Consider the following 21,763-nt stretch of genomic DNA (forward strand, 5'->3'; position numbering starts at 1 on the left):
TCTCTCTCTCTCTCTCTCTCTCTCTCTCTTTCTTTTTCTCTCTCCAATCCGCCTAAAATACTCTCCTACCACCCTCTAGAAAACTCCAGGAGTGTTTTTCACTCCTAGTGGTTGCTGGAATTCAATATTAACAAGTGTAAGGTAACGAAGATAGAAAAGGGAGAAAGAAAACTAGTATCTACATCAGTAGATGTCTAGTGTAGATAACGGGCAGGACATACCATCCTGCCCTACCATTAGGCATGGCAGGATCCCTACTGTAGAACGTAGGATTTATTTGTATTTTTATTTATTTATATACAAGAAGATACATTGGGTTTATTAGAGTACAGAGACTTGAAGTTATACATGAAGTTATACAATCTTGTAAACGTAGGATACTACAGGATGCCTACTACTATGCAAGTTGGTTTGCAAAGGATGCAAATCGACATTGACATTGGATCACTTGATTGTTTCAAGCATAGGTTAGACATATATATAAGAACATAAGAACAAAGGTAACTGCAGAAGGCCTATTGGCTCATACGAGGTCAATAGGCCTCGTATATATATTTATTACATATAAATAAATATAAGTCTATAATGTGTCCATTTATTTCTTATATGATATAGTTGGAATCCGACTTCCACATTCAGGATTTTGACGAATGCGGTCAGGAACCGCTTCGAGAACGTAAACATAACTGAGGACTAGGCCGTATTTGCCCGAAAAAATTATAGCGTTAGAAATTAAAAGAGCCAGAGGCGAGTGAAGGCCCCAAAGAGGAGAGCAAAGATGAAAGTGTCGATATAGTTGCCAATTTATTCCTTCTGAATTGAGCTTAATGATTCAAACCAGACGTGTCGAGGGAGTTGCAGCTGCAACGGCGAGGAAACTGTTGCCTTAGTAAGTAAGTGTAGCATCTATGCAATTGGGGATGTATAATAAATACTTGTCACATCATAGAGAAGACAGTTTGCCCATCAGATTTTAAGACTTACCTATCTTTACCCAAATTATATCAAACACAACCGAACCCTAGCACAGCCCAACGGAAGGTAATACATCCTAACCTAATAATCTTTGTAAAAATTCTTGAGTACAGTTACCCCATATCCTCATAGAATTTCTCAAAATGTCTTGGAATTACGTAAATAAAGAGATGTAATAATTAATTATTTCTGCTGGCAGGGACAGGAAGCCTGCACTTAGGCTTCTATTGACATCCCTCTATATCACACTGCTAACCTTTCCAAGAATGCAACCTTCAACAGTTGCCTAACTCCAGAGTACCTGAGTACTACCTGAGTACTCATTTACTGCTAGATGAACAGATTGCCATTGCCTGTGATTTTGAGTAACCATTGCCCGTGCTACTTGGAACCTTTAGTTCCGAGTAGCTGAATCTAAAACAACAACAACCCAAACTATTTTTAGGGTACAGAGGTTGAGAAATGCTGCTCTAGACGAATGCTAAAGTTAAGAGAATGAGTGTTAGCAAAATTTACTGAGCTTAATATCACATCATGATATCATATCTAAAGGAAACATTATTAAATTGTGTATAGGCTGTGTTAATACTGATACTAAATAATTCTCCACAGAGCCATGGGGGATATGAATGCTGAACCTGGCATCTCTGTGCAACGGATCCCACCTCAGAATCTCGTTGTCCGGCTCTTTCATCGAGAGATACACAAACAGTCACACAGTCAGTTGCATACTGACCGATGCTTCTATCAAAATGTTACCCCAAACTTCACCGTAACAAATGTTCAGAAGCCACCTTGTTTTTTAAGGAAGTTTAGTCCTGATGGGAGGTGAGACTTTTGGAAATATGGTGGCTTACATTAATTAATTTTTCACCCTATAACTTTCCCACTAATTAAAATCCTGCTCCCTTTTAGCAATAATGTTCTCTGAGAAAAGTGTACTTTACCTCTTATCCACTTTGATCATGTACATAGCCTAGTTCATTAAGGTTTTTAATAGTGGTTAATTAAGAATGTCATCCAGAATCATAAAGAATACTGAATACAGAGTTTATGTCTTGAAATGGGAATAGCCTTATATATTTGTTAAATTGCAATCCTCATTGCTTGCCCATTGTATGAAGTTATAATTTACAATAATCACATGAAAATATTCTTGTACATAAAATAAGTATCGTATAGTTAAAAAAACTTGTAAAAATTATTTGTTTCAGACAGTTTCTTTCAAGTTTAAAGAAGTATTCAAAATAATTGGGAAATTGCAAAGTCTTGTACCAAAATGTACTGAAAATAATTTGAAATTTTGAACAAATCCATAAGGGCCGTGATGAGGGTTCGAACCTACATCCGAGAGGATCCCAGACACGCCTTAATCGATTGAGCTACGACATCGTTGCTATGTCGTAGCTCAGTCGATTAAGGCGCGTCTGGGACCCTCTCGAACATAGGTTCGAACCCTCATCGCAGCCCTTGTGGATTTGTTCATTTGATGCATCACACTATTGTGATTTCTTTGTATAATTTGAAATTTTGTTAATTTTAGTGAATAGTCAGCAATAAAGTATACAGTTTATGGTTATGTTCACTAACAAATACCTGTACTAATGATATTTTTTCATTTTATATAAAAGCATTTATGGTCTGCAAAGGACCAACCAAGATCACCTATTAGGCTTAAGATATAGGTTTACTTACATACCTCACATTTTGACATTAAATCACAGCATTGGTCTTTGTATGTGGATGGTTTTTCTATGTGATTTGTAGGTGTTACATTTCTTTTCAGGTTTCTGATTGCCTTTTCTGCTGACCAAACCAGCATAGAAATCTTTCGGTATATGGGACCATCTGCTGCTGCCGACATATTGCATTGGTGTGAGGTAATTTGTAGGGATTGCTAATATAGCCTATCTTCAAAGCAAGTTAATCTACATTATAATATAAATTCTAAGAACAATATTTAATATACTATATTTCAGAGTTCTAACTCAAGAAACATGAGCTTAGTCCTAAAGCCTTAAAATCTTATGATATATTTTCTGTATTACGGAGAAAGCTAGTTATTCCTATACCAGTATATACCCAGTATAAAGGATCTCTGTTATTTGTGACTTTAGTAGAATAAATTTATCCAAGAAAACAGGGAATACTGAAGTACAAGATTTTTAAGAATTAGTTGATAACTTTCCTTAAACAACATATTATAGAGCCAATGTCGGAAAATAGTATTATAGACTTAGCGTTAGCTAACAGGAAAAACACATAAATAACATTGAAATAGGGAGTGAGCTAGCAAACAGCGAAATTTGATAAAGCATGACAGGGAAAAGTTGTGTGGCAGAAAAAGAATTGTTAAGGTGCAAGATTTAGTAAATGCTGGTTAAGAAGTGCCTTGGGAAGGGTAGATTGGGTGGACCTGAATATGGAAGAGGGGCTGTTGTTAGGACGTGACATTATTCCAGCAGTGAGTGACAAGACACTCAATTACAATGCAATTAAAAATTGTAACTCATTTCAAAACATTCTTAGTAAAGCTCAGGAATTTAGCACTATACTGTACTATATTTTTTCACCTCATTTCCCATAGTTGAGATAAAAAGCCAATCAGGCTTATTGAGGTTTCTCTGGGCCACCTGCTGACTTTTCCTAGGATGTAGTCCACAACAATTGCCTAATTCCTATGTATGTATTTACTTCTAGGTAAACAGTAACATCAGATAAAAGGAAATGTTGCCCAATCACTTTTGCCCTACCTAAAATGGATACCCATAGGATTAAAAACTACATGGAAAAAACTTTGTACAAAAAAAGTGAGAAAGGGAAGTCTTTCTTCAACAACAATTAGTCAAAATACTGTAGTAAGAAATGTTAAAAATCAAGAAAAACTAAAAAAAATTACGAAGCATGTGCATCAGTGCAGGCAAAGGCAAATCTTGAAAGATTTTGTCAGATATACAGTATTAAAGATTATGGAAAGGACTGAGCAATTGGAAACTGAGACAGGGCAGGTATCTGATAACTACACAAAAAAAAGGACTGCTTTTTTTAAATAAGTACTTTGTCTCTGTAGTTACTAGAGAAGAACTTGACAGTATGCCTGCAGCTGAACAAATGTATGAAGGTGATGAGGAGGACAAATTGACTAGTTTAGAAAAATTAAAGCCATGCAAGTCTCCAGGGCTAGATGAAGTATTTGCCAGCATACTTAACCACCGTGCTGCGCGTCCTTAAAATATGACATTCCCGTATTGCGACGAAAATAAATTCTTTGCAAAAAATTATTTTCTCTTCATATATTGTTAAAATGCAGTCTTTGTTCACGGAAAACTAAAGAAAAATATTGTATGTGACATACTTTAGCTGTGATGGAGCTGAGAAGTTGAGCAAATTATAGGCGCTGAGTGATTAAGCGCTCAGGGTCACAACCATACCACCCCGTGGGGCAGCAGTTGCCTCGAATATAATTTTTTATAATTATTTTGATGTTTCTCATTCGTTTCTTCACTGATTTTTTGCTGTAATATTATTCAAAAGTGTGTAATTTGTGGAATTTATATAGTTTAATGTGTGGAATATCACTATGCTCAAAATTAAGGGGCTCATACTTGTGACATGTATATTATATTATATTCAACGATCAATCAAACAGTGTTTTTGCTGTTATTATACTATATACACATACAGGTATTGTATAATCCTATCTACATGTTTGTGCACCATAATGAACCACAAAGATCGTGTGTTGAGAGTTTATATACACAGGAACAAGAATCCAAGGTCAGCTTAGTGGCCGAGAGCTGAGTGTGGTAGGGGCTGCCCCAAATTAATTTTTACATAATTATTTCAGTGTTTGTGAATGGTTTTATATCTAGTTTTATGCAGTAATTTGATTGAATTGTGTGTAATATGTGGAATGTATATACCAGTAATTAAATGTGTGGACCTTCGCTATTCTAAAAAATATGGCACTCATATATAGTGACATATATGTCCATACCATGCTAATAAGTAGTTCTGGTGGATATGGTGACGAAATCAAAACACAGCATGGAGCCAAAAGCAGATGACGCCAGCAGTCACATGATGCACTACAATGCCTCCAATATTCTACTCATCTCGCTATGACTAGCTACAAAACTGCTGATGTTACCACATTCCTGTCGTAAAATCCCGAATATGAATCCATTTCCATAACAAAATGAACATTGGTGACGGAACATAGCGTCATTTCATGATACATAGATGCAGGAAGCAGTGGCTGGATGCTGTGCTCTCTACCTCATGCTGTGAATATCATAACTAACATTGTGTTCACTAATATCTGAACATTGTACATAGTCTTTATCACTGTCAGGATCATCTATAATACTATCAATGCAAAATAATTTCAGTTCCCTATTTTATTCATCATTACTAAATGATGCTGTGGCCCCTAGCTGCACAGTGGTGCTGTGCACGGCTCCTGCATGCGCCAGTAATGGTCGCGCTCTCAGTACTAAGGCTCTCACAGCCAGCACAGATGCTGATTTTTTTTTCAAGATGGAATCTGTTAACAGGAGTCCTAAGACACAGGACACAGGCAAGAAATAAATACAGAGGAAGACAAAACTGCTACAAGATGATCTAGATCGGCTTTAATGCTGAGAAATGTAGGGTACTGAGCTTAGGTAATAATAATAGTTACCAGATATCAGCTAGACAATGTTAAAATTGCAATATCTGAATGCAAAACATATCGAGGAGTCATGATTAATAGGGATATTAAGCCAAGAATCCATGCATAAATATAAGGCATAAAGAAATTGGGTACTGGGATTTATTTGTAAAAGCATTAGTAATAAGACTTCTTATTAATCTTCAGCATTATCATGCCCTTACTACGCCACATTTAGATTATGCACATTAAGATTATTTTTGGGGGGAGCCCCTACGGTTCCCAGGAGCTATCTAGGCTGATATAGATGTCCCTAACTATGGCATCAGTCGATGTGGGTGGAGTTCTAGGCCTACCAGGAACCACAAGCCAGAACCTGGCCCCCTCAGAGAGTCACAAGGAGCAATGGCCTATAGAAATGTACATGTGATTTTGGAGCATTCTACATCTGTCATCGACCGGGACAGGCACCCAGAAAGGTAAGCGCCCCAAAACAAACCCCTATTCTTGTTAAAAAATGCCAAAAATAGACAAACAAGTGAACAGAACTCCCCAACCGAAACAGAGCAAACAAGCATGACGTCACACGAGCCGCGCCGCATGTCTGCACAGCTCCTCCCTCCCTAGGAGGGGGGAAAAGGAAGCCCCCAGACCCCTGCGCCAGCAATCCACCCTTCAGTTCTTCGGCTGATAGGTTCATTCATTTGCAGCTGTCTCCTTCTTTTCCTGGCGAAGAATGACTACTGCTTTCCAGAGGGGTCCTTGGGTTGTTGATGCTTGGTTGGTCAGGCTGGGGGTGCATCATGTGTTCTGTCCGGTTGCAGCCCTCCTCGTTATTTGCGTGCCACGGCTTCTGTGTCTGGGGATGTGCTTTGGGTTGATCTGGTTTCCCTTCTTCCCTGTACGTGGGTACGGGTCTCTCAGGTCGTCTGCAGGGTTATTAAGTCTAGCCAGCCTGCGGTCTATTTCCGTGCCAACAACGATCGTAAGTTTGCTGCTCTTGCTGCCATTTTTTATATGTCCTGGGCTGACATTCGGGCACTGGGTTTTTGGCAGTCGAACAGGGTCCTGGCTGCACGCTACCTCGTTAACGTTCCTGGGCCTAGCCGGTGGCTGCAGCCAGTCTCGACTTCGAGTTGAGATGTGAAGCACTGACCACCTCCCGAATAAGTCCCCTTCTTTCTTTTTAGTCTTTGGTGAAGTAGCTCCGGAAAGCCATAGGGGCTCCCCCCCAGAAAACCAGCATTGAATGTAATTAAACGCCATTTTCTGGGTGAGTCCCTGTGGCTCCCCGGCAACCCTCCCTCCCTTCAGTCCGCGGTTTTTGCGTATTTTGATATCCAGCCTCAGAACTGCAGAGTAGATCGCCGGCCCACGGGTCTGGGGCTGCCCCATCCACCGCCCAGTAAGGGGGAAGCTGCGCAGACATGTGGCGTGGCTCGTATGACGTCATGCTTGTTTCCTCGTTTTCAATTGGGGAATTCTGTCTACTCATTTGTCCATTTTCGTTGTTTTTAACCAGAACAGGGGATTTGTTTTGGAGTGTTTATTTTTTTGGGTGCTTGTCCCAGTCGATGGCAGATACAGAATGCCCCAAAGTCACAATGTGCATTTCTATAGGCCATTGGTCCTCATGTCTCTCTGAAGGGGGCCAGGTACTGGCTCAGGATATCCATATTAGCCTAGATAGTTCTGGGAGCCTCTGGGCCTCACCCAGAAAATGGGGTTTCATTATATTCAATGCTGGTTTTTTGGACGTTAGCATGGTAACGAAAGCATGGAACGTAAGCATGGTAACGTAACATAAGTAACGTAAAAGTAACATAAGTAACGTAAGGTAACATAAGCATGGTAACGTAACGTAAGTAGCGTAAAAGTAGCATTAAGTAACGTAACGTAATGTAAAAGAACGTAAGCATGGAAGATGGTAACTGAGGTGTTTCCCTGGGAATGTATGGTAACAAGTGTATATTACGAGGTATAGTTGAGCAATTCATATCACATTTGTAGATAAAGTATACTTTAAAATTCACCTTGATTCTTTGCAGAGTACGTGTGTTCTTAAAGAAAATGATCCCAAAACCCATGAAATTCGTAGAAACATCTTTGATCGTTTTTTCAAATTAAAGCACACTGTAACTGTAGCGACAAATGGTGAGCAACTTAACCGTGAATGCAGCCTGTTCACAGATGATGGCAAGTGAGTGGAAATAATTCTCAATTTAATTTTATATGTTATTTGTTCCTCTGCATTAAAGATTACAATTAATTTTATAATTTTATTTTACATATGTTAATTTAATAATGCTTTAAGATGAAAGCTCATTCTGCAAAAATTTCTGATACAAATAACCTAACCCACACATGTGAAGAGAAACGACAGTGATGACAATGTAATCTGTCCTGGACCCGTATCAAGTCAACTTAGCAGTCCCTGTGAAGCAGTGGTAACACACTCGCCCTGGGTTCGTATCTGGGCCAGGGAGGATTGACTAGGTGCCAATTTTTATATGTACGCTTGTGTTGACCCAGCAGTGACTGGGTACCTGGTTGTTAAACGATTTGGCAGGTTGTATTCCAGGGGAAAAATTTTAAATATGGACCTGCCTGAAACACTATGCATGCTAGTGGCTTTGCAAGAATGTAAGAATTCTTGTACAGTATACACTGTATATAAAAAAAAAACTTGATGACTTGATAGGAGTCCATGATGGATTGAAATGTCGTTGTTTCAATCTTTTCATATATGTGGGTTGGGTTATTTGTTTCAACCACCTTAATATGACTTACTCTCTGCGTTTCAGATATGTTATTGTGGGATCAGCATCTATAGATGATGTTAACAGTATTGACCACTTTGATATGTACAGAAATAATGAATCAGTGACCCCAAACCCTCGTTCTCCTCTTGAAGATTACACTCTTCATATAGTTGATATTGAAATGGGCCGCCTCTGTGATTATAGGACGTTCCTGCATGATAAAATCTTCCTCTCGCACAATCAGGGACTTTACTTATATCGGCAGACTCTTGCTGTTCTTTCTGTGCAGCATCAGACCATACACATATTCCAGGTAAATAATTTTTATTTTTTTTCCAATGCACAGTTATTTTTGTTTTATTATGTTATGCCTTGTAAATAAACCATTATGATAGTTTCATGTGCCAAAGTTTATATTGATTATTTCATATGCCAAAAATTTAATTTTATGAAGATTACAAGTTATTCATTATCATTTCTGTGATGCAGAAATTATTGATGTCAGCTTTACATCTTACTCAGCTGTAGTGAAATTTTTATTTAAAGATCAAGCACTCAAATGACGCCTTTATAATTTCATATAAACGTAAAATTGTTACCCTTTTACCATTTATTTTGTAAATTGTAAATTCTTTCATTTACAATCAGTTATATGCATTTTCTGCTTATCTGCCTGTGTATTTACATCTCTGATTTATAGTTTTTTATTTTATTTTATTTTTGGTGAAAATGGCAGCACTTTAAAAGAACATAATATCCACCCACCTTTGAGAATTTCTAAAAATCATTTTTTTTTTATCATTTGCATAATTAATGTTGCCATAGTAATTGACTTCTCATGTACAGTCATGAGAAGTGGACTTCCACTGGAACAGAACTCCATCAGCTGCAATGCCAGATGAAATAGGAGTCCATTTTGTTAGTATGATCATTGTATCTGAATGCCACAGAACTAGTTAGAGACTTTCAGTTGAGTGAGCTTGTGAATTTGCTGGACCAGAATTCACTTCTGATAAACTTCAAGAAAATCAGCAGGGGTTTGGTTTTTGCTGTTGCAATTGCCAATAGTGCTTTCTTGGGTGCCTTGTCTCACCACTACTCTTTGTGCTCCTACAGGGCCTTCATCCTGCTCTTATCTTTCTGGCCTTGTGTCTGTGGTTAATTTTGGCAGGTTATAACTTTAGTGTTTGCAGTTGGGCTTCTTTCTTTGGCTTTGTCCTGCAGTGTGTGCCTGTTTTTTATCCTGTGTATTGGCATTGTTTGACTATTGATCCTGTTCTGCCCTTTGATTTTTTTGGGCCAGCTCCCATTCTTCATCTTGCTTTTGATTGGTCTGGCCTTGGTTGAGACATTACTCCTTTTCTTGGTCTGGGCATTGGAGTGGGTACATCAGATGCCACTTATATTTCACTTTTTTTTTTTTCTGCTGTGGTGTGGCTTCCCTGGAGATTTTTCTCTCAGTCTGTTTGCTTCTCTGGCCCAAAAAGTCACATAGAGCCTGATGTATGTAGTAGTGTCTTGGGTATATATACGTACAGTGGTACCTTGGTTTACAAACGCCCCTGTTTACGAACTTTTTGGGTTACGAGCCCGATTTGTTGGGAAAATTTGAATCGGAATACGAACTTTACCTCTGGATACGAGTTTATTGATGCGTGTATGGCCAACCTAGCGCGTGGTGGTACGGCGATCGCACCTCAGTTTACCAGCACCTCGCGCCCAGTGACTATCCCGCCTGAATACTTCGCAAGCATTAACAGTTTTTTCAGATTTTTGGCTATTTGAGCATAAAAGTTGTTATTATATATCTCACCATGGGAGATACACTGTATATAAAATATAAAATAACCTTTCAGCTAGTTTCTCCAAGAAAGCCAGTGGTAAGGTTCAAGGCAAGAAATCACATGTGAGAATGACCACAGAGAAAAATAAGAGATCATTCGTAAACATGAAAATGGTACATGTGTTGTTGAACTAACTAGGCAGTATAACAAATCTTCAGGGGAGGAGGAGGAGGAGCCAGTAGAGGATGTCCCATCCTCATTAATTAAGAAAATGTGTGCAGTATGGGAAGAACTGCAAAGTTTTGCTGAAAAGAATCACCCAGATAAAGCTTTAGCAGGCCGTTGCATTGATCTTATTAATGACAATGTGATGTCTCACTACAGACAAGTGTTACAAAGAAGGAAAAAACAATCTTCAAGAAAAACAATGAGAAAATCATGCGGTGAGCCAGAAGCAGGTTCTAGTGGTATGCAGGCAAAACGTGCCAGAGTGAGTACCCCAGAGAAATCATCACTGCCTGATGTTATAATGGAAGAGGACTCCCCTTCCAAACAATAACACCTCTCCTCTCTCTTCCCCCCCCCCCACACCATCTTCCCCCCCCCCCCCCCACCCCACACTAACACCTCTCCTCTCTCTTCCCCCCCCCCCTCCACACCATCTTCCATATGCCAACAGGAGTCATCAGCAAGGGTAAGTAATAACTTGAGCATACTTTTGTAGTGAAGATTTGGATGAATTAGGTATAAAATTTACTTTGAAATGAAGTTTTTGGAGAGTCAGGAACAGATTAATTCATTTCCCATTATTTCTTATGGGGAAATTTGCTTCGGTTTACAAATTTTCGGGTTACGAACTGCCTCCAGGAATGGATTAAATTCTTAAACTGAGGTACCCCCTATATACTAGCTAATAGTTAAGGAAGCTACTAAGGGACCACTCGGAAAGAAGCATTTCAATCCTCTCAATGCCTAATTTTTTCAGATAACAGCAGATGGATGCTTCTTGGATGTTCGCACAATTGGCAGGGTTTGCTATGAGGATGATGACTACTTGCTGGCCACAGTCTGCACAGATCGAATGCTACGCACTTATCAGCATGTTAGAGAGAAAATAATAAATTGCCTTAAGCACAGGTAAGCTTTAGCAAGCTTTAAACTAATCTTTAAGAGTTTCTTTGGGATTCTAGTGATATAACTCAATAGTTGTTGTATATAACCTCATCATGGACCATCTAACAAACATTTTTGTTCTTGTCCTGTTCACGTTTATTTTGCCATCATTAGACCATTAGCCTTGTCAGTTATTGCACTGCAGAGAGAGAGGGGACAGAGAACATTAATACTTTGTTTATTAATAATTACTGCTTGCTAATTATTGTTAATAGTAGTACAGTATAGTATTGGATTACACATATTCAGAGTTTCTTGGGTAAACAAATCTCAACCAAGTTTTTAAGTGTGATCGATAAATTATGAAATTAGATTGGTTGAAACTAAATTAACGTGCTAATCTTTGGATCTACCATGTTCTCGGCAGTGATATACCATGCTAATTCTTGGGTCTACCTTGTTTTCAACCTTGAATAATGCTCCCACACACTTAGATTCTTGTTTTTCACACTATTTGTTTTATATTTATGTATTTATGCACATTCTAATCAGTCTGGACTTCAGTGTGTGCTGAGTTTCTGTTTAGAAAGTGGAGTGAGTAATAAATTATTAATGTTGAAAATAGGGCAACTGATTCTTTATCTTTGGGACAATTTTCATGAATACGCTTCTCATGCAACATTTGTGTTTAAATAGGTTTTCCTGGCATATAGTCATTTGAGTCTTGTGCTTTTGGCATTGGGTCTCCTGGAGAAGTTGTTTGTCACAACACTGAATGCTGGTCTTGACATCCAGGTCAGAGCTCTCTTGAAAATGCTTGCCTATTTCAACCGATGCATGGGTTAGTAAATATAAATTACCTTCATGTTCTTTTCTTTGGTGGTCCTGTGGAATGAAAGATTGATGTTCGCTGTACAATGTTAACTAGCATTCCACAACAAAGAAACAATCCTTGTCATTAGCTCTTCTTTCTTTCTTCACTTTGTTGGTCAAGGAAATTAAATTTGTACAGGAGTCCCTCCAGCTACATTTCGGTGTAGCTTGCATTTGTCTCCTGCTATTGGCCACTGGTGAGCAAGATACATGTACTGTTCTGCAGTTTCAGGTTTGCAATTTTTTGGGTTATGGAAACTTTAGTAAGACTCCATCCCTGTCTATTTTTCCTCTCCAAGACTGGGACTAGCTCATTTTAGCAAAGTACCATACTCCTTACAGCATAATTTCTTCTTCTCAAGGGTTCTTCTTATTCATTCTGGCAACTTGCTCCAGGAATATCTGACTGCCTCCTGTTACATGTCTTCTGACAGTCATGTGTGCTTATCATTGCTCCCAAGTTGTCTGCTCCAAGTCTCAAATCTTTTGGTTGATGATGCGTATTGAACCCATTGCTTATTACTTGGCTTATCCTTATTATCAGTAGAAATTCACCACCTAAATGAGATTTTTTTTTGTAATACCTTGCTCAAAGATCCAACCACAGGGGTAGGTTTGATCCTCTAATTTGGTGATTCATATGCCAACAAATATTTTCTCAAGATTCCTCATTCTTTCCATGGTGTATGGTGTTTAGGTCATCTCTCCATTGGTTGACCTTGAGTGGTAGTGGTGCTGGGTTTTTTGTTTCCAGGTCTCGCCTTTTCCATTTAAGCATTTTTCACCTTCATTCAACACTGTTCTGCATAACCTTCCCTTTTCTATACTTTCTCCTTTTTTTTGGGTTGGTATCCGAGACTTCCTTTAGAGAGCAGTCAAATGTCATAGCTCTGAAGTAAGGTTTTTAAGCAATATGAAAAGCATCTTACTGTATAGAATCATTTGGTTGTATACATGTTCTCACACCTTGTCTTTCATTCCTTTATGTGTGTGCACTTTTTCTCATTTCCATCACTTAGAATGTGTGTGTGTGTGTGTAAATTTATATTTGGAAATTCTGAGTTGGTGTTAGTGTTACCTGGTAGTCGGTTGGCAGATTTAACTATGCGGGCCAATGGGCAGTTATGAAACCACAGTTAGCAGTCATTTCTGAAACCATGTGAGGAGTTGGTATGATGAGTTTTTGTTTTGACTAACTGTTCATGAATTTTGGCTATAACACAGAATATACTTTCCTTAGGGGAACTACCAAATGGTTCTGCTCAGAAAGATGGTTTTCATTATGATTCAAAGTCTTATTTTTGGTCATATGTAATCTTCCATCCAATATCCTCTTTCATTTCATCTGGGCTGATGCCTCACCATCCTATGGAGCAGGAAAATGTAGTAATTTTAATGATAATGATTATGAATAATCAGTAACTGATGCTTAAAATCATTTGACAGGCTTCTTGTGTTTCTCTATCAGCGTGCTGAAGCAATTAGTAAGGAAGAAAGTAACCCTCGTGCATTACGTGAATTTTTTCACTACTTTGACCACCTCCACCGCCTTCGCATGTGGAAAATGCAGCTCCTTGATGATGTTCACTTACTCATAAAGGTGTGGTATCAATTCAGAAAAAGTGCAATCTTTTTAAATGCTAGCTGTAAAATATAGCCCCAAGATCATTTTTGTTTAGTAGAAGGTAACTTAAACTCATTGTAAATTTTATCTCTTGCGTTTAAAACATTTTGATTTTTGTTTTTGATTACTTAAGTAAGTTTTCTTCACAAGAGCACAGAATTATTTCTAGCCCCAGTAGGATAGTTTCCTGGTTATATATATATGTAATATATAAGATTCCTATAATATTAGCTGTTATTACCCGTGCTGTACAGTAATGCACTGTCTGGAGACTCCAGAACTATATTCTCATGTGATCAGTGAGCTCATTATCTTATGACTTATCCAGCTTCATTCATGATTCTAATACTGTCTCATTTAACCATTTCTTTCCATTTTGCTGTGACAGATGGCCAAATGTTCAGAAACATTCTCTAATTGGTAAAATTGGACTGACAAAAATTCAGCTATAATCTGCAAACTTTTCACTCTACAATACTTAGTCATTACATGTATTATACAATGAAATCATCATTATGTGATATGTGGGATGTGAGTTTGATCCCATCATATGTCTTCAATATTTTCCCCATTACATAACCATGCATCTGATTCCCAACAGTATGCTTCTGAGGATGTGGTGACCCTTCGAGCTGCTGAGCCCAATGGACAGCCATCCTTTTTTGTGGTATATAACATGATCTCAACTGAGGTCCTTGCAGTCTATGAAAATACATCTTCAGAGCTCCTGGAGCTTTTCGAGAAGATGGCCGATTTTTTCCGCAATGCAAGACTTAGTTGTGAATCCCAGTTCACATGCTCACCATCTAATAATAACTGGGCAAGGTAATATTTGTTACATTTATTTAAAGACTTTGTTTTTGAGAATACTTAACAAGTAATAATGGGATATGAAAGGTATCGCTTAAATTTTCCATCCTAATGGTTCAGATATTAGATTTCAGCTAGTTTCTACTTTGGGTGGACAGCCTTCCCTTACATTTCTGGTGAGCCTGCTTAGTATCAAAAACTGTTTGGTCTATTTTCAAAATTATGGAAGAAATTGGATGTTTTATTGCCTAAAGTTCACTGCATTATATACATATTTGGGAGCTTATGATGAATGAATATGATAAAAGATGATGCTTTCACAATGGAGGTAATTTGGCCTAATTTTCAATGTTATACAATGTTGTACTTCAAAAAGCAGTTAAGGTCAATTGGTTTGATATGCTCAATAAAATATTGGTATTATATGTGTAAATATAAAATATTGTACTTTGATTCAAATTAGTGACATTGCAACAGCCAGAGCCAGCTCTTAGTAGCAAACATTACACAAGTACCATCCATATGGGCCATTAGGCCTTCTGCAGTTGCATTTAACCACCTGTTCTTATGCACCTAAAATTAGATTTATTAGTGCATTTTTTCAGATGAATATGTTCAGTATTGCTTGCTACAAAAGTTAATAAAAGTAAATGATGCAACTGCTTGGCATGTACAATCTTTTCTTACCAATTTCAAGTGTATCTTTTTTATTGTTTATAATTTTGTTTAAGTTCTACTTTGAAAAATTACATAAATATTGTCATTTGTTTCTGCAGGTTGATTCACAAAAGGTTTAAAAAAACTATCATCAATGCTCGTGGTGGTGGTGTCACAGAAGCCACGAAGCGACTCTTGGGCCAATTGCCAATCTCGGCTCAATCATTCTCCGCTTCCCCTTACCTCGATTTAACACTTTTCTCCTATGATGATAAATGGGTCTCGGTGATGGAACGACCTAAAAGCTGTGCTGATCATCCCATTAGGTGAGTTTCTGGAGGAGTCGAATGATGGCTCCCTGTTTCTAGCTACACTAAGATAGTTCTACACATACAAGTCACATCAGCCCTTGAGAGTTCTTTACTAGCTTATCTGTCTGATTTTTTGCATGATCACTTTAGCTCAGTTCTCCCTGGTTTTTCAGGCAGTTTTTCAAACAAGTATACATATACTGATATACTGATAAGGATCATGATTTTGAGGAAGTGTCTTTAACACTTTAGGCGGGCACGGACTGAAAATGTGCCCATTAATAACTCTACGGCTGTCCAGCGTGGATGCATGTTGCATCCAAAATTAAAATATTTGTTAAAATTCAATTTATTGTTTGATTATTATGGGACTAGTTTTAAAATGCGCGCCTTTAGATTGCGAACAATTTGATACTAAAATGAACGATGTAGCACGAAAATTAAAGCCAGAACACTGGAATGAGTATAAATACTTGTGTGGTGATTTGCGTCCAAAATTAAAATATTTGTTAAAATTCCATTTATTGTTCGATTATTATGGGATTATGTAGTTCTATAATGCATGTCTTTTGATTATGAACAATTTGATACCAAAATGAACGACATAACACAAAAATTGAAGTGTGAAAACTGAAAAGAGTATACACATTTTAGTGTGGTGCGCACTCATGGGAAATGCCAGGCTGACCTTGGGGTAGGCTAGGGTGCACATTCTGGGTCGCGCAAAGTGTTAATACATGATTAGGAAAAAAATTACATAGAAATCAAAGTTACCTGTTTATTTGATTACTTTTCAAACTCGAGATGCATCTGATGTACACACAATACCTCATGTGTTGGCTGAGTTATTCGTTTTGGCCACATTATTGTAACTTATTCTCTGTACATAGAAAACATTCTTTTATCTTATTTGTTTAAATATTATTATCTTTCGTATCCTAGTCTGATACTTTGGTCTTAACAGTACTGTACATCATTTCTACCAGATTTTATGGGCGCGATTCAGGTTTGATCAAGTTCAGTATCAATGCAGGACGAGCAGGCCTTCCTGGATCAACTGTTCCAGCATCTACTGCACGACGACTAGTTGCATTTACATTCCATCCTGCCGATCCATTTACTATATCAGTCCAAAGGGCAAATGCAGATTATGTTGTTAATTTTCATTTGAGGCATCAGTCTAGTTAATTTAGAAAACTGATTTGATATTTTCTACTCCTGTTACCTCCATTAAGGTGATACGTAAAAAACCTACCCCCTTTGAATTTTGTATCTGCTTATCATGTTACTTGCAATCATTGGGGAGGTACTGTTATTTTAATAATATAGGTTTAGCACTTTTCTCCACATATAATTTCCTAAATATTTTTTGTCTGAAAATTTGTATAATGCTTTCTTGATGCATATTAATAAATAAGAAGTACTGTATTCCTATTGACCACTCACCTGCAATTTTCCTAAGGCAATCATGTAATTTTTCCTTATCTTACTGTATTTTTGTTTAGCTTTCACTTTCTAATTTCCACTGAAGACATTTCAGTGGATATTTTTTATTTTTACTTATGCCTTTTATTGTTGTTTATTTTATATGTTAATCTTTGTGATAAGCATTATTAACATTATTTTTTGTATATATATATGTTTTGAGTACCAATACTTTTTCATAAATAATGAAGCAATAAGTACTTAGGCTCACTGAGGTATTCCTCGGTCAACTACTGACCTCTAGGATACAATCCAGAACAGTTTCCTAACTCCCAGGTACCCATATACTGCTAGGTAAACAGAGACATTAATTGAAAGGAAACATGTTCAACCATTTCTGTGTTGCCCAGGAATCAAACCAGAGAGCCTAGATTGTGAGGTAAGGATGTAAACTACTGTACTGCTGCAAATGATTTTCATGCATTAAGTTCAATGGTGTCATGAAAGAGGTCAAGTTAAGAATGTTAGATGATGGTGTAAACTTAGTGGTAAGTACTAATATAAGTTGGTGAAAAATTTAAAATTGTATGTATTTTGATAATATAGTTCTTTTAGTAGTGACAGACTTGTGTAAACCACTTGAAACTTTACTGATGTGTAAAAGAATTTTATTTAAAAGTAATGTTAACAAATGTAATGTTATGGTAGTGGAAAGAGAAGGAAATCATGTGTGTGAAATGTATGTGAATGGTGGAGTGGTGGGAGGATTGGGCAGTTTAAATGCTTAATATATGTGATTGCTTAAGTGGAATTTGTTAAGTGGCTGTTGCAATAAAGGCTCTGATTCTATCAGAGCCTTTATTGCAAAAGGCAAAAATTATTTATCTGAAAACGAAGATAGAAATAGATTAAGTTAAAGAGCTGTATGAGGGAGTGTTAGAGATGACCTGTATATACAAATGCCAGTCTATGGCATTTTCAGTCTATGACTGAAAAAAAATCAAGAAATAGAATAGTAGAAAGTCTGAGAAACATTTAAAGAATAGTAGAAAGTCTGAGAAACATTTATGGTGCTGGAATAGGTGCAGTATAGAAATAAAATACTGTATTATGGAGAGAAGCATAGTGTACAAATTTTTAAATGGCAACACTGTATAGAATGTACTGAGATGGGTTGGACGTTTTGAAAGATTGAAGAGTATATTAAAGTGAATTTAAGGGTAGGATGAGAAGAGAAAGGTCAGGAAAAAGGTAGGTTTACATGATAAGTGTGCATGCAAGGAAGCAGAGATTGAGTGTGATCAGTGCATTGGACATGTTTATAAACAAGGCCTTACGTAAGACCAAAGAGAAAGGGGGTTAGATGAGACCTCAAAGAACTTGAGTTCCCATCTGGTTGCAATTGGATGAATCAGTCAGAATATCTCTCCTATGGCAATGAATATTTGCCTTGCTTACCTTTTTCCTTTAATTAAGCAGTCATTTTCTATGGGAGCCCCTATGGCTCGCAGGAGCTATCCAGGCTGATATGGATATCCCTAACTTTGGCATCAGTCGATGTGGGTGAAGTTCTAGGCCTACCGGGGACCATGAGCCAGAACTTGGCCCCCTCAGAGAGACATGAGGAGCAATGGCCTATAGAAATGCACATGTGATTTGGGAGTATTCTATATCTGCTATCGACCGGGACAGGCACCCAGAAAAGTAAGCGCCCCAAAACAAACCCCTATTCAGGTTAAAAACAATGAAAATAGACAAATGAATGGACAGAACGTCCCCCCCATCCCCAATAAAAATGAACAAACAAGCATGATGTCACATGAGCCACGCCGCATGTCTGCACAGTTTTTCCTGTTCCCAGGAGGGGGAAGGGGAGCCCCGCGCCGGTGATCCACCCTGCAGTTCTTCGGCTGATGGGATACAGCATGGTCATGTGGCTCCAGCTCCGGACTCTCTTCTCCTTGGTTTGTTGTGGCCTCCTTCGGTTCAGGATTGTTTTTCTAAGGCTCTTTTTCCTGTTGGCATCGGCCTCTAGGGATCGGGTCAGGGAGCGTCATGCTCTCCTCCAGTGTAGGGGTTTGTGCTCTTTCGGTTGTGGTGATAGGTTCGTTCGTGTGCAGCTGTCTCCTTCTTTTCTGGCAAAGAATGAGACTGCTGCTCTCCAGAGGGGTCCTTGGGTTGTTGATGCTTGGTTGATCAGGCTAGGGGTGCATCATGTGTTGTGTCCGGTTGTGGCCCTTCATCGTTATATGTGCATCACGACTTCTATGTCCGGGGATGCGCATTGGGTTGATCCGGTTTCCCTCCTTCCTTGTTTGCGGGTACGGGTCTCTCAGGACGTCTGCAGGGTTATTAAGTCTAGCCAGCCTGCGGTCTATCCCCGTGCTCATGACGTTCGTAAGTTCGCTGCTCTTGCTGCTGTCTTTGGTAACATGTCCTGGGCTGACATTCGGGCACGGGGTTTTTGGCGGTCGAACAGGGTCGTGGCTGCACGCTACCTCGTTAACGTTCCTGGGCCTAGTCGGGCCTGTGTCACTTTGGGTCGGCGGCTGCAGCCTGTCTCAACTTCGCGTTGAGATGTGAAGCACCGACCACCTCCCGGGTCAGGAGGCCTGGACGTTTCATTCAAAGGTCCCCTTTTCCTGAACTGGGCCGCATGCACAGCTTTTTTTTTCTAAAATGTTCAAAAATTTTAAATAAGAAAGTGTGCACACAGTAAGCAAGTGTATGTGGACAGGTGAGTGCAAAGTTACTTCAGAGGGAAAGATAAGTATACAGTACAGTACAGTATATGCAAATAATGACATTAAGCCTACAGAGAGAACAATATCAATAAATACGGTATGATCAAAATGCTTGTACATTCTTCATAAGGCCCTTGAATAATAGAGGATGACCATATTGAGGCAGGTTGTCTAGAAATTTTAAATGTTTTCTGGTATTATTTAATATTCAAATTTGTTTTTTTTGCATTTTAAAATGACAGTCATATTAATCTTTGTTCATTTGATTTGAAATGAAGCATCTAGGCATTATGTGTCTTCCCTTTGCAAATAAAAACGAGATTTTATTTACAAAAAATTTTAAATATTGATATTACAGTATTTACATTTTACGTATTTTTATTTTTTGTATAAAGCCACAAAACATTCAATGTGTTTTGGATAAAGAATATTCATTACCACATGCCAAAAGTAAAATAATTAAGAATATCAAGAGCCAATATGTAAATAAAATTTTTATATATTTCATAGTGTTGCATGAACTTTATCCTTTTATTACTGATCCTGAAGAAGTGCTATAATTAATTTGTCATTGTTCATGTAATGTTTTGTTATTAAAAGTGTATATTCTGTATATATATATAATTATGTAATATATAATAAAGTGTATTTTCATATTATGTATAAGTATACAATAGTGGTACATTATTTTCTTTTTAATGTAAGGAAAGGTAACTGATAAATTTAATAAAAGCCTATTTTAGTTGTGATAGTTTCCCCTTTACCCATATTACATATGACAAACCATTCCTTCTATTACTCGAGCTTATCAGGACATTTACAGCATTACCATACTTAGTGGCATACTATATGCACTATGTATAAACCATATGGTGGGTTTGGAATTTCGTATTTGAATATTTTGTAGAAAAAATGTTGGTCCTTGAAGTTAGCCAATAATTAATCCTTTCATTGTAGCAATTCAAGTTTGGCCTCTAATTTATCTTTTTTACTTTTTATTATGAAAACAGACCTTCTCTTTAAATTTATAAATTCAGTTAATAGTCGTACATACTAATACACATTTGTACCACATTAGTAATCATCCATGTAGTGTAACATGTTCAATATGATTAAATATACTTGACAGAGAACTGAGCTTCTCTTTTCATAAGTTTTTAACTCTATATTTAATTTGAATTGCAAGACTATTTCCACTTTCAATTTATAAATATATATATATATTATATATATATATAAAATATGTTCAGAAATATTAGTTTCAATCATTTTTTTAAGACAATATAATTTTACAGTATGGTATATCTTTTCTGTTTCTTCCTTGGGAAAGTTTTTAAAATTTTTCTAGTGACGATCAATGTTAAATAGCTATTCAGTACGGTATATTGTATTACTAATATCTTCCAAAGCTTCCACCAATTGGCCTGAACTTGTGTTCAGTGGCTCAAGCTTTACTGCCAAGATTTGACTGTCAATGGAGAAAAAATCATTAGGATTTCACCATATCAGTGACTTCCTAACAATTTCACAATCCATTTTTCTACAGTAGTTATTTTTTACATTTTAACGTACTTATTTTAATGAATAAAAAATATTAACTAAAAATAATGATGTACTTTAACAGGTACAGAATTTGATTATATCAATCTTATTTAACAATAATTTTTCTCAGTAATTTATTAAGTACTAATTTCTATCAGTCAACATATAAATGAAAGACAAATGTTTAAAAAAATATTATTAAAATTTGTCTAAAAATAAAAAATTACAATAGTAATTATTTGTTCTATCCATCATACATTTTTTACCTTGAAAAAATAGGCGTATGTAAGGCACAAATTTGCATTATGTTAAATGAAATATTAGTTTCATAGGCATGCATAAATGGGAAAACATGGGAATAAATATTATTTTAAAGGTTCATGAATCAGACTACCACAATCGTGCAATTAAGATGCCTTGCATGGTAAAATTATTAAATTCAACAGTTAGTCATGGGAAATAGTACAATAGCACATATATGCTAGAAAC

The 21,763-nt window shown here is 37.2% G+C and overlaps 1 protein-coding gene across 3 annotated transcripts; it reads left to right on the plus strand.

The window, feature by feature from the left end:
* The first annotated feature begins 658 nt into the window (after positions 1-658).
* On the plus strand, positions 659-16,995 carry abo (de-etiolated protein 1 abo). 3 transcript variants are annotated; one of them, XM_045748749.2, is made up of 10 exons: positions 659-893; positions 1,588-1,803; positions 2,762-2,855; positions 7,678-7,829; positions 8,434-8,704; positions 11,161-11,312; positions 13,608-13,761; positions 14,387-14,610; positions 15,372-15,578; positions 16,550-16,995. In XM_045748749.2, the coding sequence occupies exons 2-10, from the start codon at positions 1,592-1,594 to the stop codon at positions 16,749-16,751; spliced, it is 1,668 nt and encodes a 555-aa protein (XP_045604705.1). In that variant the 5' UTR covers positions 659-893; positions 1,588-1,591; the 3' UTR covers positions 16,752-16,995. The 3 variants fall into 3 exon arrangements, with proteins under 3 accessions (XP_045604705.1, XP_045604708.1, XP_045604709.1); XM_045748752.2 differs by having other exon boundaries at positions 659-889; XM_045748753.2 differs by having other exon boundaries at positions 730-869.
* The last annotated feature ends 4,768 nt before the right edge of the window (positions 16,996-21,763 follow it).

Source organism: Procambarus clarkii, chromosome 2 (assembly GCF_040958095.1).
Source record: "Procambarus clarkii isolate CNS0578487 chromosome 2, FALCON_Pclarkii_2.0, whole genome shotgun sequence".
Lineage (NCBI taxonomy): Eukaryota > Metazoa > Arthropoda > Malacostraca > Decapoda > Cambaridae > Procambarus > Procambarus clarkii.